This window comes from Loxodonta africana, chromosome 11 (assembly GCF_030014295.1).
Source record: "Loxodonta africana isolate mLoxAfr1 chromosome 11, mLoxAfr1.hap2, whole genome shotgun sequence".
Taxonomy (NCBI): Eukaryota; Metazoa; Chordata; class Mammalia; order Proboscidea; family Elephantidae; genus Loxodonta; species Loxodonta africana.
In genome coordinates, this window is record NC_087352.1 from 100278718 (window position 1) to 100298415 (window position 19698).

At 39.1% G+C, this 19698-nt stretch overlaps 1 protein-coding gene across 3 annotated transcripts in view; it reads left to right on the forward strand.

Annotated features, from left to right (window-relative positions):
- The window catches only part of PTPRM (protein tyrosine phosphatase receptor type M), a 943724-nt gene that overhangs the window by 615274 nt on the left and 308752 nt on the right, over positions 1-19698 (forward strand). For 2 of the 3 annotated variants that reach the window (XM_064294702.1, XM_064294703.1), the window contains exons 12-13: positions 8205-8478; positions 9482-9518. In XM_064294702.1, the coding sequence (XP_064150772.1) occupies positions 8205-8478; positions 9482-9518 (311 nt within the window). Of the gene's footprint in view, positions 1-8204; positions 8479-9481; positions 9519-17382; positions 17458-19698 lie in introns of all 3 variants that reach the window. The other variant, XM_064294704.1, reaches the window with a different exon arrangement.

The following is a 19698-nucleotide window of genomic DNA, read 5'->3' on the forward strand; positions in this document are numbered from 1 at the left end:
CTTGCCTTTAGTGATAGTAATAATGATAGTAAGAACTAGTAGATAACATGGTGACCCCTTTTATTCTATCCCTATCCTGGGGAAATTCCTGCATCCGAGTGCAATCCTTCCAGAACCTTTACTTCTTCTGAGCTGATTGGGATAGAGGAACACTAATTGTAGTAATAGAGTAAAAACAATAAAGCTATTTTGGTTGAGCAGGTATGATGCGTGGGCCCCAAGCTTGATCCTTGACAGCATCATTTCTAATCGTCCAGGGTGATCTTTCCAATTAGATGACATCACCCCCACTGTTTGAGAAGGCTGCATGCTTTCCATGTCATGCTGGGTCCTGAGCTCTGGCCGCAAGGCCACCTCCCGAACCTGCCTCCTCCCGGGAGCTCTGCCTGCTCTCACCAACTCCATACCCTTCCCTGCAGACTGCCTTTGCAACCAGCATGATTCCTGCAAATTAATATCCCCTCTTCATTGTCTTTGCAAGTATTGAGAAAATATATTACACCTTTGGGTTTTTTTTTGCATTTGGAGAAATCTTTGGAGTTAATCCCTATTATTTAATTCTTAGACAAGGGTTTTTGTTGTTATTTTACTATTCCATCATTATTATTTTTAAGCTAAGACTGTGTTTTGTTTTGTTGACAAGCCAACTTCCACCCCAACCTGCTAAATGTTTAGCAGTGTAAATTCGTGTGCAGGAAGAACCGGGGCTAAACAAAATGGTTTTACAGAGGAGTGGAATGTTTCAGTGAAATTAATCTGTCTTTTCTTGTTGTTAGGTAGGTTTGTCTGTTTTTTCCTGTCTCCGTTTTTAATAGTCTCCAGAGAATCAAGAAGGTAAATAACAGGTTTTTTTTTTGTTTTTTTAATTCTTATAAGCAGTGTTTTAATTTTTCCCTCATATTTATTGAAGAAATGTGAGCTGCAGGAAACTCTTAAACCTTTTGGACTAAATGCTCCTTTGTCACAGTGCTTTCTTAAACCTTTTGAAAAGCAATGGATTTGGTTGGTATGGATAGAGGGAAGTGTTGAGTCCCTAGGTAGTGCAAATGGTTAACACACTTGGCTGCTAACCAAAGGTTGGAGGTTCAAGTCCACCAAGAGGCACCTCAGAGGAAAGGTCTGGCAATCTGCTTCTAAAAAAGTCATCCACTGAAAATCCTATGGAGCACAGTTCTACTCTGACACACATGAAATCTCCACGAGTTGGAGTCAACTCGACAGCAACTGTTTTGGATTTTTTTGTTTTTGTTTGTTGGTTTGTTTTAGTTCAGAGGAAGGCACAGACCAAGCCTATGTGTGTCTGGTATCTGCAGGCTTCCTCTACTCCCAGCCTCAGAGAGCAGAGATGCCTCCCTTCTTGTTCCTAAGCCTCCTGTAGGTGGCCATGGGAGTCAGGATAATCAGCCCTGTTTTCTTGCCTGAGTGTGGTTCTGCCAGGAGCCAAGCAGTAAGGGAACCAAGTGAGGCCAACCCTGCCATAATCTGGAGTGTCAGGAGCCACAAAGACTTCTTACCTCGGGGGGCCTGCCTGTTGACAAGGTCCTTGTGGTTCCTTTGCAGCAGATGCAGGCAGATGGTGGCAGCAGCCTGTAGTGGGTGTGATGGAAACCCACTTGGAACGTTGGTGCATTTTATGTGCAGAAGACACTGGAACAGTCAGAGCACTTGGGAACCTAAAGACGTTTGTCTTTTTTGTTTGACTGTTGCAACTGTTCTGTTTTTAATTTGGGGGAAATGTTGGTGGCTGTAGGAGTGCAGGAGCAGTGTTTAGGTGTTCTTGGCAGGTGAGAATGTCTGGACACTTGGTCCGGACCAGGTGCCCTCAATGTACCCAGAACCCAGTGCCGTCGAGTCGATTCCAACTCATAGCGGCCCTATAGGGCCCTTAATGTAACAGACACTAAACAGATTTTGATATAGACTGACATGCCTACCTTGGGCCTCCCTATACTCTGCACACGCCCTTATCATGTCCTTGTCATTGTCCGCATGGCCTGCTTCTAACATCCTTAGACTGGGTTTCTGTTCTTGAATCTGTGCTTAATTCTTCTTTTTGTTCTTCCCTGTCCCTGGCTCAGAGCCTGGTGCTTGATAGATACTTGGAGAAAGAAAGGATGGCGGACACGTTTTCTTCTCATTTGTTGATGTCACAACTTTGCCTAATCTTGTGCCTAGAATCTTAAAATATTAGAGCTTGAAAGGACCTTAGTGGTCAGCCTTTGATTTTGACTTAGGGGCAAAGCCGGAAGCAGTGGCCTCTCATGTCTCCCAGTTCAGTGTCCTCTCAACAGTCCCCATCTGGGTACACCTGCTGTCCTTTGATGATGGCTTCTGCATTCCAGTTCACCTGAATCGAGATTAGTATAAACACACAGGATCAAAGATACTCATTGTGGCTTTGATAGCATTGTATTTCTATTCAAACCACTAGGACTGTTCAAGAGAACATATGCTAGTAACAGTAGCTGATCTTGACTGACAATTTTAGAGTCATTTGTTTGTTAAGAAAATTGTGATGATTAAATTGTGACAAACTTAAGTGAAATAAAATACGCGAAGGAAAATGTCTTCACTTATTAAAAGGGGAAGAGATTGCTCTTAAAGATGTTCCATCTGGGACTGATTTATTGAAATCCAGTGCCTGTTGAGAAGACTCATAACAGGTGGCCTTTACAGAGCCTCTCAGCCTGAGTCTAGTGCTCTAGCTGTTCTTTTATTATCCCAAACTTCCATAACTAAAGGATTTTTTCACCCTGCCCTTTGTTCACAATATGAGACTACAACTGAGTTCATATTTCTCACCTAGCCTTTCAGCTGCAATTAATATTTTATTATATCAGATTTTATCACTATCTAGCAGAGCAGCAGGGTGTTGAACTACAAGTGCATATACAACGTGCACACACACACACACACATACACGTCAATAGTGACTTATTGATGCCAGGCAAGCTCCTTGTAATGAGTTGTGGCTGAGAGAACATGAAATATATTTGTGGTGTCCAGCAAATATCCCAAAGCAATTTATGGCTGATCTTGTCTAGATCAGAGTAGGACAAAGAGAAATTAAAGTTGCTGACATATAATATTCCGCCCCACAGACCTGTTTACGCTGTGCAGCCTGTTACCCAGTGCCCACTGTCTGTATGAGATTGGTTAGGATCAGTTTTCATCTATAATGTAATGAACAGGACTGTGTTAGGCCAACTGCTTTCAGCCAGATGTTACACACTCTAAGTAAGCTTAACCATGAACACAAACATTGAATTCTTTGTTTTTCTGATTTTAAACTGGTAACAATACTTTTAAAACTTAGTTCAATTTTACCAGTTTGTTTCAGAGTACTAAGGTGTCATTTCAGTACAGAATGCTGACAGATTTAGGTGCGTCTGAACAAAGACTAGGAAGAATATAAATTCTGTATTGTTGCTGAAGATACAGTAGCATGGCACTGAACCTTCCTAATTATAAGTCTATTTTGTTTATGCTCTGGGTATAATTCATGTTTTTATTTTTCTCCCACCCCTAAAATAATCTGTCTTCAAAAACATACAAATATTAGTTACTATTCTTTTTCATATATATAGAATTGATGATTTTGTACCAAAATTGCAGATCAAGTTAAAAGTCATTGTTAAACCAGAAAACCAAACCCACTTCCGTCAAGTCGATTCCAACTCATGGAGACCCTATAGGATAGGGTAGAACTGCCCCATAGGGCTTCCAAGGCTGAAATCTTCATGGAAGCAGACTGCCACATCTTTCTCCCATGGAGCAGGGTGGTGGGTTCGAACCACTGACCTTTCAGTTAGCAACTGGGTACTGAAGCACTGCACTACCAGGTCTCCTTTAAAAGCCACTGTTAGGTACTAGGAGATGGATAGTATTATTCTAAGTCCTTGAAGTGATCAGAAGTACCTACTTTAAAGGATTAGAAAAAGCAGCAGTGAAATGGATCATTACTTTTCTGTCCCTCCTTTCCTCATTGTCCCCACCTTCTGCGGACCAGTTGAATAACCCTCTAACACTGTATTCTGATGAGAAATACAGTAAGTGGGTAATAAAAATGGACTTACAACTAAGAGTTTAATCCTGAAATGAATTAGAACAAAAATTTTCAAGTCAATTGCAAATCTGCAGCAGGTTTTTCCTTTCAAAGTCCTCAAAATTAGAAAAGACTGAAAACATTTTATCACATTCAAACTTCCAAGTTTGAAAAAGTACATGGAAGATGTTCGATAGGTGTTCTTTTCTGGCCTGTACTCCGTGTGCTAGTCTATATAAGTACAGATTTCCTCTTCTCCTCGTGAAAGCCTTAGAGCTTTGTTGTAGGAAAACCTAGCATAAATTGCACTTTAAACTCCATTCCATTCCGTAAGGAAGTTCTGATAGAGTGACATCATACTTTCAGTGTGGACGGTTCCTTAATATTGCAAATGCCATAGGAAGATTTTATGTTAATTTAATTCCAAAGTAATGATGGCACAGCTTTAATAAACAGAGAACGTGAGTAAACCTTTAAAGGGGTGACAGGATTTTAATTCAGCTCACTGAGCTAGAAACTCCAGATTGATTTCCTATCCCTGAAAATTTGCTTTTCTTAATCGTCTTTTTTAGAGAAACCATTCTAACAGTGAGATTTTCAAGGCTAGTTCTGAGACTTATAATTGTGGTTAGAGAGATTTTATGAAATTCATTAGTGAAATGATGTTATTTGTACAAGTGAAAAACATGTCAGCTATAAAGTTCTGTCAAGGTCCTGGTGACCTAGGTGCTAATAATGTGTTAATTTCTATCAGGGAGACAGCGGTATGTGGCATTGGATAGCAGACAGGATTTAGCTATTTTTCATTAGCACTTGGACTTTGATAAAGGGGAACAGAAAAGAGCTGCATGACCTTTCAGTGCTTAAATTATTAAAGAGCAAATAGATTTGAGGTCTGGATGCTAGAAATCTAATTTGTCTTGTGGAGCAAGGATGAAAAGACATTTTGGATTTGAAATTGCTCTAGTCAACTTAGTTCTTCCTCTAATAGATCTACAGATGAGTAGATGGTAGCTATTTAAAAAGTAATATATCTGGAGTACAGTGTATGATATAACTAATAGCAGCTGGCTAAAATGAAAGCCCATTAAGTGATTATTTAATTCTCAAATTTTTGTCTAATATTTATAAAATTGCTACTTGGAAAAAAATTCCTTTTTTTCCATGCCATATTCATTTAAATGGTATTTACATTACAAAACAAAATTTTGTTTCATTAGGAATGCCAAGCTTTCTACTCTATTATTCAACTTAAAGTAAGGCAGTGCCTAGCACATAGGAGACACATAAGAAATAGTTGTTGAATTAACAAATGAGTGAACATATTCCCACAACACACATGCTAGCGAGACTGAGGGAGAGAGGGTGACTAGGGAGAGGTGGCGGTGACAGAGGGGAAGGCAGAGAACGTAGAGACATAGCTTTGATTCCCCAAGATTATTTACTTGTGAGTTATCCAGGGTAAACTTAAAATCCAGCCAGCCTCCCTTATCACCAAACCATTCCCTGGTAATTTCTTCCTCTTTTATCTCTTGAGTATACAAGAAATGAATATAAAACAAATTAAATATTAATCTTCATTTGAAGCAAAGCCTTCTTGTGAGTGTCAGTCCATTTCTGTACTAGTACCACATATAATGTGTATAACTCATCCCCAAACACAGGAGAAATTCCTTCTGGATTGTATTACGCTTTCAGATATTTGTTATTTCATGCCCCACTTCATTCTAGGGGTTGAGAGACACAAAAGTGACTAAATCATACAAGATTTTTAAAAACAAAGATAAAAGGCACAGCTGACAGAACACATGTTTGTGCTGGTCCGGAGCATAGCGAGAATGCTTCAAAGTGGGGGTGCAGATAGCCCCTAGGAGAGGGCTCACGATAGAGTCTCGGTCCTTTACCCGATAGGGTCATCATCTGAGTGACAGAATATTCCAGTGTGTTGGGGAAAACAGCACTTAAATAGGGCAGATTAAAGGAACAGAGGAAAAGGTGTTTTGGTAGAAGAAATAAAGATCTTTAGATGGAAACTCCTGTGCTAATTTTTGCCTAGCTTAAATACAATCAGGAGGGAGTGCCTAGCAGGTTGAAAGAGGGGAGAGCGACCAAGGTCCTCAGCACTCTTAGTGAAGAGGTTCCTGGAGGAAATGGGAGTTGAGGAAGACACCAGTCAGATACGGAAGTCACTGCGGAATCTAGGGGAATGCCCTGGAAGTCATCAATGCCAGATAAGGTAGAGGAAGTAATAGATGTCAAAGGCATAATGACCATCTATAGATCCTGTTACATGACAAAAGAGAAAGAATCTTTACCCAGTACTCAAAATAAGTGGATGTGAAAAGTGAACAGAGACTGACTTGTGTGTCAGCTGTGTCTGCAGGGGCAACTGCCAGTCCATCGGGGTAGATGTTGCACGTCAGTGCCTCAGCTGGGAATTTCTGTCCGGAGATCAGGAGAACTAGCTCTAGGGTCAGACCACGGTCTGAGTCTGGTCTCTTCTGCCACTTGGTTACCCGTACCCTTGGGTAGAATGGGTGCATCACCTCTGACACTTGGTTTTCTCATCAGTCAAATGGGAAAATAAGCCCTACAGGTGCTAGACACCTGGCCGGCGTGTAGTGTGTCCTCAGTGGCTGTCAGCTGCTGCCAGTGTTAGCGCTGTTGCCTTCGCTGTTATTTTTTCACCTGGGGAAGTATGAAGGGGATGGGTGAAAACATTGAGGAAGCCTTCTTATTTGGTCCACGCTGTGTATTCTCAGCCATTCCAGAAACTGATGAAGTTCCAGAAGAGATAGTCCAAATAAAAATACCATGCCTATATATTCAAAATGTTTGTCTTAGATACAGACATTAAAACGCTGCCTTAAGACATGATTTCCTTCATCGGTTGTCATCTCTGCTGTTACAGAGATGTTTCCTTTTCTGTCAATGAATACCCAATAACCTAAAACAAAAATGACATTTTGCTAGCACTTCCTATATGGAATAATTTCAGCAAGTTTGTTTTCTTCACGTGTATTTTTATTTTTCCACTTTTTCTAATATGTTGGCTTCCCAGAAGTTGTTTTTAAATTGAAATGTTGAAAATCATGTCATATAGTAAATGAACTGGAAAAGCTGACTGTTTGAAAGAAGCCAGTGTTAAAAATTATTCTATTAAATGACAAATTCTTTTGCAAAGCAAGCAATTTTTTTTATGATTTATACATCTTTTTTGACAACAGTATTTGGATGTTGAGTAAAAATACTGGATATCAAAGCTCTAAAATGCACCTTAGAAAAAAAATAGAGATCTGTGTAATTCTGTCTTTTCATAGGAAAAAATAAGACACAAAGAAACTAGCAGAGCTGAGGTTAGAACCTAGAGCCTGCAACCCCAAGGTCGGTACCCATGCCCCTGACCGTCACACAAACACACACACACACACACACACCCACCAGGCACGTCAAGGCAAAGTGTCACGTGTTGCTCATGCTGTTTGATTTTAAAATAACTTTACTGTGGTAAAGTATATATAACAAAGCATCTGCCATTTTAACCCTTTTAAGTGCACAGTTCAGTGACATCCATGACCTTCAGCACGCTGCAGCCACCCACTATCCATTTCCAGAAGGTTTCATCCCCCCACACAGAAACTCGGCAGCCCTGAGACAGCAGTGTCCCGGTCCTTTCTGCTCACAGCCCAGGCACCATGAGTAATTCCGTGTGTTCATGTAGATGCCACTGAAGAAAAATAATACATTCAATACAGTTTCATTTATCAGGTAAACTGGGTTAATTTTCTGCAAATTCATCTTTAATTACATGTGAGAAAAAGCATTATTTTAAAGTGTCGTGATCACATAAACTGCAGAGATTGCCATATGCAGATTTTTAACGATGGTGAATTTTGTTCCGTCAAGAAGTTGTATTATTTTGGCTGAGAGAGCTCCGTGGAAGAACATGAAGCACCTTCCCTCCCTCTGGTTTAGCAAGTGTTGACCGAGTGTCCGTTATGTATGAAGCGCTCCCTGTTGACTCACTATGCGAATTCAGCGAATTCCCTATTTTGGATGTCCTGTGGTTGCGCTGAACACAGACTGGGTCAGCTCAGTTACCACGAGATAATTCAGGGCAGTACATCACTGATACACTCTTTTTTTTTTTTCTTTCTAGTGTCTATCAAATAGTTGTTGAGGAAGAACGTCCTCGAAGAACTAAAAAGACAACAGAAATATTAAAGTGCTACCCAGTGCCAATTCACTTCCAAAATGCTTCGCTACTGAACTCACAGTACTACTTTGCTGCAGAATTTCCAGCAAACAGCCTCCAAGCTGCTCAGCCTTTTACCATTGGCGATAACAAGACCTACAGTGGGTACTGGAACACACCTCTCCTCCCCCACAAAAGCTACAGAATTTATTTCCAAGCTGCCAGTAGAGCCAATGGGGTAAGTTTTTTAGATGGCTGCTTACTTAGACTATTTAGGGTTACTAATGTGATCACAGATTAAATAAAATAGTAAGAAATGAAGTCATGCTTCTGTGTGTTTTTACTTGCAAACGGCTTTTTTTTTCCATTTTTAGAATTATTTTCATATAAGGAAATTTATGGAAAGATAAATACATACAGTTTTTTTTGTTTTGTTTTTGCAGGAAGAATATATTGCCAACATGATGGCTTTTATTTTCGGTTTTTACTCATTACCAAAAGTTTGGCTAGTAATTCTGCTTAGCTTACTATTTTACAGGAAGATAGTATAGCAGCAACACATATATTCAGCTCATCTAAAATTTTGTGAGATTCATAACATCTGTCTTTTCAGCGTAGTCTTTCCCATTTCCTTGGTTCCACAAGAATTTATGCTTCCTATTTTTTTTAAAGCTGTGACTAAATTAGTTATCTTCTTTTTCTTCTCGTAAAAGTTCGAGAAAGATAAAATGGAAACAAAATAAAAACTATCATTGAGTCCTTTCAGAAGTGTTTCTTTTTCCTGTTCACACTAACCTAGGACATGCTGATAAGATTTTAGAGTCTCTTTAGACAGAAGGGAAAGTTTTTTCCAGATTCCTCAATGGATTCCTCCCTCCTTCACAGCATGAGACTAGGTGTCATGGGTGACTTTACTTTTGCCAATGAAAAGGGGGAATCTGGGATGTGGGGTCCTTCTGTGGTGTCTGCACAGAGGGAGAGTAAGAGGCTGGAGCAGGAGGTCAGGTGCTCTGGAGCAGAGACGTCTGTGTCTAGCTCCCCAGTCTGGTCCAGCAATGACCAACACCACTGGAACTGAACCCAGAGCTAGTATCTGAATGTGGTTCCAGGAGTAACGGCTGTGTGACGTAAACACCTGGACAGAGAGATCTTCCTTGGGCGTTATTTGAATAGAGTACAGATATGTTTCTTTGTTTTAAAAACAACACGAATAATGATTTTTCCCTCTTTATTTGACACAGGAAACCAAAATAGACTGCGTCCAAGTGGCCACAAAAGGTATGTTGAAATCGTGGGGTGCTTTCCTAGTTTATGAGTCGGAATCAACTCGACGGCACTGGGTTTGGTTTTCTTTGGTTTGGTCCTAGGTTATGCCCCCTAACATTTTAAACAGTGTTTCAAAACTTCTTAAAATGTTAGCATTGTTGAAATGAGTACATATGTATGTATGCATGTATATTTTATGTATGTGTGTATATATTAGGATCTTATGGCATTTAACATTAATGGTATTTCATTTAAATACTTTTTAAAAAATGAGAAACCATGCTGCTGTGTTCAGTTTTCAGCGGTTATCTTTTTAAAAATTTTTTTAATAAAATTAATTTTATATGAGCTCAATATATGCTTTTTAAAGCCATAGTACTATACCTAGTAGTGCTATTTCTAGTGAATCTTTATATGCAAGGTAGTAAAAGATTAGCTGCTATTCTTAAACCAATTATCTCATTATTAGATCTCTATAAAGTGAGTCTATGTGAACTTCTTTCACTGAGATGTGAAAGATTACCGAATCCAGTAACTAGGCACCCTGATTGTGGAACTTCTGGTTAAAATTCTGAGAAATTGAGATCAAGGGTGAGATTTAGAAGTGGGTAGGGGAACTGTGGAAACCCTGGTGGCATAGTGGTTAAGTGCTACAGCTGCTAACCAAAAGGTCGGCAGTTCAAATCTGCCAGGCACTCCTTAGAAACTCTATGGGGTAGTTCTACTCTGTCCTGTAGGGTTGCTATGAGTCAGAACTGACTAGATGACAATGGTTTTGTGTAGGTTAGAGGAACCACAAGGAACCCTAGCAACTCAATGGTTAAGCACTCTGCTGCTAACCAAAAGACTGCCAGTTCAAACCTACCAGTGGCCCTATGGGAGAAAAGACCTGGCGATCTGCTCCTGTAAAGATTACACCCTAGGAAACCCTGTGCGGCAGTTCTATTCTGTCATAAAGGGTCACTATGACTTGGAGTCAACTTGATGGCACACAACAACAGGGGAACCACTATGAACTTAGTGTACAACTCCTCCTACAGGTCAAAGTACAGGGGTGTGTGTGTGTGCGCACGTGTGCATGCGCCTGAGCTATGCTGTCATCTTATCGACCTCATGGCGCTGTTTCAGCCATCTCATAAGGAAGTGTATGGAAAATGCACTGAGACATTTGATGCTGTATTAATATGAGGTGTTATAAATCTATATGAGTATTGAACACACTCTTTCAGACCACTAGAGTAACCAAGAGTACAATAAATAAATTTTGCATGGTTTGATTTAGATGTGATGCTGAGAAGGCAGCGTTGGCTCTGTGGCACTAGACTTACTCAGGTCATAGGTAATCACATGATGTGTTCTGTTGGGTAAGAATATCTTTTTGTTGCTGTTTAGTTTACAGGTAACATAGTTTGAATATGCCATGGATGCCAATCCTCATTTTCAAAATTCTCACTGACTTCTTTTTTCATGGAGATACATGGCCTTTTTTACACAATTAACTCAACACCTGTTTCTTGGTTGCATGGTGTGGGCCAAGCATTGTATGAGCTGCTCACCTCATTTGTATTTGTTTGTCCTCATGAGCTCATCATTCTATAGCCTAGACTGTACTTAGGTTAATGTTTAAACACACAGTTCTTATATTGTACCTGACTAAGTACCTTTCCTTACAGGAATAAGTTAGTAATTGTTAATGAACCTAGAGATATTCGTGTGTTTTACAAACTCTAGTACACTATCAACTATTAACTGTTCCAGTATTACAAAGATCTCCAGATCACTGCCTGTGCTAAGAACAGAAATTTTACAGTCCTGCTTTTTTGAATTCTAGTTACCTTCTCAGTCTGAAAGAGTAAATTCAGTTCCAGAGTGCCTAATTTATAATGCCTTGAAATCACTTTCCTACACATGTTCTCCAATTCCTCAGCAATCTGTGAGAAAGGAGACAGGTATTGCTACTTCCATTTTATAGATGAAATCAACAAGTATTTTTGTAGATGAACTGACTTAGCAAGGCCGCTTAGCCAGCAGTCGTGGAATCAGGGCTTGATCCTAAGCCTTTGGACATCTTCTTCCCCACAGTGTTTATTTCACTTTATCTGACAGCTTTTCACCCAGCAGAACCTCTGCCCAAATATAGTATTCCAACTTCCCCTTTAATAGAACTGAGTTGCCATCCAGTTTACGGGGAAAATTATGAAAATTCTGATTCTGTATATGCAGAACTTGATAAAATTGAACAGTACCAAATAGGGCAGTTTTACCTGGAGGGGAGTATCGGCCACGTATTGCTGACAGCATGGAGGCTTAATTGAACTTTCAGATACAAAACCACTTTCCTAAGTAGCATTTAAAATTTACAGAGATTTCAGTGATCTCATAAAGAAAAAAAAAAAAAAAACTCAAGAAAGTAGGGAGGTGGATTTGTTTTCACAAAGAGCTCGGTTTGTGATTTCATGTGAGGGTGTGGCTCTTAAAAACATATTTTATACTATTTATGGTTTTAGTGTTATGATTATTTTAATATAATAAGTAGTTTAAACTCTATGCATTACATTAATCTTCCATAAAAGAATACTCTCCATGTGATGATAACACCTGTGCCTCTCCTGGACAACACAGCCATTTGGGCGCTTCCTTGTTATTCACGTATTTTAAAATTACACGAGTGGCTACTGTGTGTCAGGCAGACAGCACTCTGTGAGACTGCCAATGCTGATAGTAAACATATCACAATTTTGAAGAAGATTTTGAATGAGTTCCTAACATTTTTTTGTTTGCTTTTTTTATTTTTTTGGTGAGTGGTAGGTAGTCATGTGAGTTCATCCGTTTCTTTCCTTGCTGTGGTTGGGCTAACAGTAGGGTAGCTAGAATTCAAAACAAAAATGTGCATTTTCATTTAAATAGTTAAGTAGTTATATAAATACTCCAGTAGTAAATGCGAAGTCTAACAAGGTTGCTGTTTTCACAATAGATTGAATTAGGTGGTGATTTGCATCATTTTCTTCCATCAGTTAGATTTAATCAATATTGTGATTTGCTTTTCAATTCACCCAAGGACGATTAGGCAGTCAGATGACCTGACTGACTGAAGATTCTGCACTCATGTTTTCTGAGTCCGAAAGAGAGAAACAAATTTTAACATTCATTACTTGTCATTGTCATTTATATTTCATAAATCATAGTACAGGAGGGCACCTAGGCGGATACTCCCCTCCAGGCAAAAGCACCCTGTTCGGTACTGTTCCCTGTGATCAGGTCCTGCGTGCACACAACCAGCAGCCCTCCTTCACACTGCAGGGTCATGTGCCTTCACCTTTGTAGTCAGAAACGTTTCTTTTTTCACACTAAAAACGCTTGTTACAGCAGGGAAGCCATTTCATTTGGACTCCTTAGTCAAAACAAAGAAATAGCAAGGCCAGGTAACTTCATCAGTCCTGTATCGTAAAGGTGTTTAAAATGTAAGAGTTTAAAACGCCCTGAGTGTTTTTAGCCACATATTGCTGACAGCATGGAGGCTTAATTGAATTTTCAGATACAAAACCACTTTCCTAAGTAGCATTTAGAATTTACAGAGATTTCAATGTTATCATAAAAAAACTGTTGACAAGTATCTTCATAAAGAAAGTAGGGAGGTGGATTTGTTTTCACAAAGAACTCGGTTTGTAATTTCATGTGAGGGTATGGCTCTTAAAAATATATTTTATACTATTTATAGTTTTAGTGTTATGATTATTTTAATCATATTCCAAGGGTATATTTTGACACTAATTATCTCAAGTATAAAACCTCATAAAAATTAGGCAAAGGAAAAAGCGTAAGGCATGTTACTACATATCTCCGTATGCGTGGAGGGTTGCCTGTGTTTTCACGTATTCTCCTTGATTTTATGCATCTAGGGTGAGTTCCCAGTATTTATGTATGACCATCATTTAATTGTTGACTATAGACAAACTCATCATGGAATATTCTATCTCTTGAGTTAAAAAGGTAAATACACCCTACAATAGCATATATTTGATGTTTGGATGTTATCCTCTTGATACAAAAGTACAGTAGAGTGAATAAAATAGATTTTAACTACTCCTAGATTCTCTAAAATTTTGCTTTTTAGTCACATTTTTATAGCTGGATTCTTTTTAACACAACTTGGCCCAACTGTGTTTTAGCAATTGGTGTGTGTGTGTTTTCTTTAATTTTTATACTCTTTATGGCTGCGTTGTGGTGACTGGTGAGGAGGAAGCTTTTTTTATGCTTGTTTTGGAAGGCTTTGTTATGATGAATTCTAAGCTGACAGAACACACTTAAAAATCAAAGTCTGTCTTGTAGTAAATTAGAGTTCTTCGATAAAATGAGGTATATTCATTTGAATTGATATAAAAGTAGTTTAAACTGTATACATTATATTAATCTTCCATAAAAGAATATTCTCCATGTGATGATAACACCTGTGTCTCTTCTGGACAACATAGCCAGTTGGGTGCTTCCTAGTTATTCACTTATTTTAAAATTACATGAGTTGCTACTGTGTGTTAGGCACACAGTACTCTGTGAGACTGCCAATGCTGGTACATAAACATATCACGATTTTGAAGATTTTGATTGAGTTCCTAACATTTTTTTGTTTGCTTTTTTTTATTTTTTTGATGAGAGGTGGGTGGTCATATGAGTTAACCTGTTTCTTTCCTTGCTGTGGTTGGGCTAACTGTAGGGTAGCTAAAAATTCATGCAAACACATGCCACATTGTTTCCAAAAGTATTAGGGAAGTCAGAATATAAGCCTTAAAAAAAAAAAAAGAAAACAGACTGTTATCCTAATGTGATATATAAAGGTAAATCTGCTACGCAAAATGCTTCAGTGTTTGTACACTTAGTGTTGACTTGACTTCCATTTGTAATGGGATGTGCATGTGCTCTGCTGTAAGACCTTCAGGAAACTAGGGAGGAATTTCATTGTTTCTATACAATTTCTAACTATGTTCAGAAATTTGAATTTTTTTTTTAATCATTAAGCACTTTGAAAAGTTTCTGTAGACTCTTTTTCTGTTCATTGTTTCATTCAAACAAATCCCACCCTTTCCAGGCCACCATGCTAGACAATGAAAGTACCCAATAGAAGAGCTGAAAAGAATGTCTGTTGAGCTATAAAGATTCCTTTTAATTACTCATATTCAATACACGAAAAAAAACTTATATATTAAGAACATTCATATATGTTAATCTTCTATGATTTAGCTATGGGTTTAGAAATAGAGACAAGTATGATACAGATTTAGCATTTAGCGTTTTATAGAGAAAAGGTTTTCTTAATCTGATATAGGCTTCATAAGTATGAGTACATTAAGGCCCCTGAAAAGTTCCTAAAGAAAAAAAACCTGTTTAACTTTTTTCAACCCTATGTTTCCCAGATTTGTTTGACCCAAACTCCTTTTCGAGGAATACTAGACAAACAGCCTGGTAAATGCCGGTTTGTCAGATTCTAGAAGATTGTACTATATGCAGTGGAAACGGCACTTTAGAAGTCTGATAGCTCAATGTCTTTCTTTATTCTTCTATGCATTCCTTCATACCTAAAAAAAAAAAAAAAAACCCACTGCCGTCGAGTCGATTGTGACTCATAGCGACCATGTAGGACAGAGTAGAACTGTCCTATAGAGTTTCCAAGGAGCGCCTGGTGGATTTGAACTGCCAGCCTCTTGGTTAGCAGCTGTAGCACTTAACTGCTATGCCACCACGGTTTCCATACCTAAAAGAGACCCTAAATTTATCAGCAACAGATATTATCTTGGAATTCGAGGACTGGAGTTTCTGAGTGTATTTTACCAAATTTTGTGATATTCTCTTTTATCATGCATTCTTATTGATATTTTAAGGCAGGGGTTAGCAGTTTTTGTTTTTTTTTTTTTCTGTAAAGCAACAGATTGTAAATATTTTAGGCTCTGTGGGCCATTTGGTTCTGTCACAATGACTAAACTCTGCCACTGCATTGCAAAAGCAGCTACAGCCAAGACATAAATAAATTAGCTTGGCTGTATTCCGCTCCTTGGAAATTCTATGGGGCAGTTCTACTCTGTCCTATAGGGTCGCTAGGAGTCAGAATCGACTTGATGGCAGTGGGTTTGGTTTGGTTTTTGGGTGTTCCAATAAAACTTTATTTGCAAAAATAGGCTGCAGGCCTGCTGAACCCTCTTTTAAGGCAATTCATAACATAATCAAGACGTTTTCTTGAAACTAGAGATCCTAAGCACATATAAACCCTTTATAAACAAGAACATAGAGATCGTATGAAAATCCTTTCTAATATTTGGAATGTACTTACTACATGGAAGCCTGGAGCCTCTAGTTGAAGTTTGGGTTCCTTTTATTTGTGAATACATGGCTGCCCTACATCACTGTTTTCAAGTAAATTTTCATTCACATTGCTTACCTTTTTGGGTGCTGGATGGTGCTTTGTTTTCTCCATACAATGGAATTTGTACAGTAAATCACATTTTCCTGTAAGCAGTGAAAAACCACACATGAGTATTGGTTGGACAACAGCAGTCTATGACCAAGCAAAAATGTTAAATTGATGAAACTTAGAATTGGCACCAACTTTGTAACACGTCTTAGGAATACCATCTTACTGTATGCGACTTCTCGTATCAGGATGCAACATTGCTTACGATGCTGTATACGGAAAATGATTTTTATAAGGCCTTGGGAGTTCTCCATTCTCTGACCCAAATGTTGGTTTATTCATCTGTTTTAGTGATCCTAGGATGTTTTCATTAATAATGTGTGAGAGACTATTATGCCATCTTTACACCAGTGGCTGCACTAGTCTAGTTACAGGGAACAGCACTGTTGGAACGGTGCAGAGGGATGTTTCAGAATATCGTGCAGCACCAGTTTTGAGTTTAATTGTCTGCAGATGGTCGATGATCTATTTTCCTTACTCGCTGCCACATTTCCAATGGCACCCAGGCTGTTCCATGTAAATTCGTAATCCTTTTTTTTTTCACGTAAGCCTGTTCTTAATTTTGCAATATTTTTTCTTTGCATCATTTTCCAACTGTATCACATTAGAGCTGACGTTTTAATTTTCTACTTTTTCTTTCGATATCCGTGTGTCATAAACGTTAACCACTTAAGTACAACTGCTGAGCTGTGCAGCCAGACGAGAAGCCTGCCTGGTCAGCGTCAAGAATCGTAACCTTTTTTGGCCACATGGTAGCCAGTGCAGCTATAGCAAAGGCAGTTAGTAGTTTCTGTTTTTTTAACCGAGGCTTTGAGACTGCGTATTTTTGTTACCCTCTTAATGTGACAGACTAAGGCTCCTAACTGGAGATACTGTACATGAAATTGAGTTTTTGGAGAAATTTTTATCCACAAAAATGATTTTAGTGAAAGATGATAATATTCTTCACAAAGGTGATTTTAGTGGGAAAAAAAAAATACTATGACTTAACAGAATTTTAAACAACTTAAAAAATTCAGAAAGCCTGACGGTTGCCTTATGAGAGTTAACACTGAGCCTTTATACGATGCACTCAGTAGCAACTGGAAACACTCTTCAGTCCCCAGACTTTAGGGCCCATGTTTTCTTGCTGTTGTTTTTGATTTTTACTTTTGTTTTTTTCTTCAGTTGATCAATCCAAGATCTCAAGCAAAGCCTGCCACTGTGTCATAGCTAGAAACCTACCTGCCTGACTAAAGCTTGTTTAAGAGAAAAGAATTCAGGAAAACAACATCTTGCTATGTGTTTTTATTTTCGTTGCTGGAACAAACTTGAGACAATTTGATATGTTGATGGGGATTCTTCTTGCTAGCCTAGCTTCAGTCTGGCTTTTTTTTCCCTCATGCATGCTGACCTGGAAATCTTCCTTTGCCTTAGCTGCGATAATCGTGACTCAGCTTACAACACCATACATTCGCATCGCCCCTGCTGCAGGCGACGACCAGCTAACAGGTCAGATGTTCAAGTATAGACAGTCATCTTGCCCATTTCCTGCTCATTTTTCTCAGCTTTGTTTCCCCTCTACATTCCCTCCTTCGCTCAAGGCTTGTTGACAGTGTTGCAGCCCTTTGGTCCAGACCTGTGCCCTTATTAAACTCAGTGATACGCTTGGCCTCTTGTGTGCACGTGTATGTCCGTGCGTTCCGTACCACTCCGCTGCATGCCCTCATTGTGTGTTTTGTCTGTTGGTATGTTCCTTTCTAGCCTAATGTTATACGGAAATGAAACTTGCTGGACTTGGAGTAGCAATGACATCAAACAGGATTTCAGACAAAATACATGAAGATGTATTCCCAGTTTTCCAAAGTAATCTAAGAAGGCTTTGCAGTTTGAGGGCGAGAGAGGTTTGTTTTTCACCTTGAAGGGGCTAGTTTGCACATACATTTAGCAACGCACAATCTTGTCTGCCACTGTTATTAAATGAAGCCGCTCAGAGTTTTTGTGGTGACACTGTTCGACAGCTTTCCGTATACATGTAACTGGAGCAGAGCTGATTGCGTTCTTTATAGATCCTTGTTTCAAAGCAAAATGCTTATGTACAGCAGAGGCACATCTGCAAGTCAAATGCATTGAATCATTTAGGGAAGTTTTAAAAAAAGAACGGCTTAGAGTCATGGAGTTGAACGTGCACTCCTTTATAACAAGAGAAATTAGCTTGTTCATTCATAGTACTTCTCAAGGTGGATAGAAAAGACTCCAGTAAATAAACTCATAGGAAAAGACTCCAGTAAATAAATTCATAGGAAAAGACTCTAGTAAATTGCTCCAGATTGAAGGTGAGTGGTTAGAGTCCCTGAAAACAAACTTTTGGCCTGCAACAAAGTCAAGTCATTGTCAAAACTCCTAACATAATTACATGGGCAGGGCTCCCATCCTGGGTTCAGAAGGACCAGCGATACCATAATTTGCTGCATGTGTAGTCATGCGTGATTAAAGCCCAGCAAGGAACACACACCTGCTTTCCATGTAATTTCTACTGTAGTGATTTTTTTTTCCTTTTGGTGAAATTAAGGAGTCTTTCCCAACATTTAAGAAAATGGTAAAGCTTAGCTCATGGTAAGAAAGTATAAATGCTTAGGTGGGCCTCTATTTTGGAAAATAAAGCGATTGAGACTAAGGAGAATTTTAGACTGATATTATAAGGTAAAGAAATTATGGGATAATCCACTTCCTCCTCCACTGGAGTTCTCTACCTATTTTCAGTCCTCTATTCGAGGGCCTATGAGCTTATAAACCCATTGGCACTTCTGCTTCCTTTGCTTTCAGGGTTTTCTTCTATGCATATTTCTTTTAGTGACTGAAGTTCTACTTGTCACAGACTCTTTCTTATCCTGCACTTCTAGTGTCCTTCCTCTCAGTACAAGCACTTGGGCCAGTGTCTGTCTCACACAAGCCTGCCTTCTCAACCTTTAAGTTTGAGGAATGGCCCATGGAGCTCCATGTAGCATTACGTGTCCATCTGCAAGCTTAGCTGGGCTTCTCCAGCAAGTCTGACCCCCAATTATGTCTGAACTGGCACCAGTTTTGTTAGCGACTTGTCCAGAAAGGACTTGGTCACCCCCTCATAGAAGGAGTATTTATGGGAAATAAAGTTAAATAGACCCTTTCTCGGGCTGTATCTATAATCCACTACCTTCAAATGAAGCATGTTGTTTTGCTAAGCGTGAAGTGAAGCTTCAAATATAGCTTTCTCTCTTAAGCTTGCATGATTCAAAAGTACGTAGTAAAGCAGCCTCCTTCACCAGGCCTCAAGACCTGGGCCCTGTGACGGACGCACCTGGCTACAGTGTGTGGCGACCTTCGTTTCAGGCTGCAGGTGGTTCATTTGGGATTAAAAGGACAACGCTTCAAAACCCAGTAAAAAACTACTCTTGTCCTTTCTTCAGCATTTACTGCTGGTTTTAATCACGGCTAGTCTTGCTCAGACAAATGCAAACTCCACTAATAGTTCTTTTACATTTTCCATTTGGATCAGCGAACAACTTTGATGACATTAACAAGTCTTTTTAATGGACTTATTCGTGAGTCATACTGCCAGCCCGAGACTGAATTCATTCTGTCATTTACATGACATTCATTGAGCACCTTCTGTGTGCCAGGTACAAATCAACCAATTCTTACAGAGTCTTACTTTGTATGGTTGCCCAGATGTAACATCAAAACCTGTATACACACCTACTCTCTTGAAGGAGA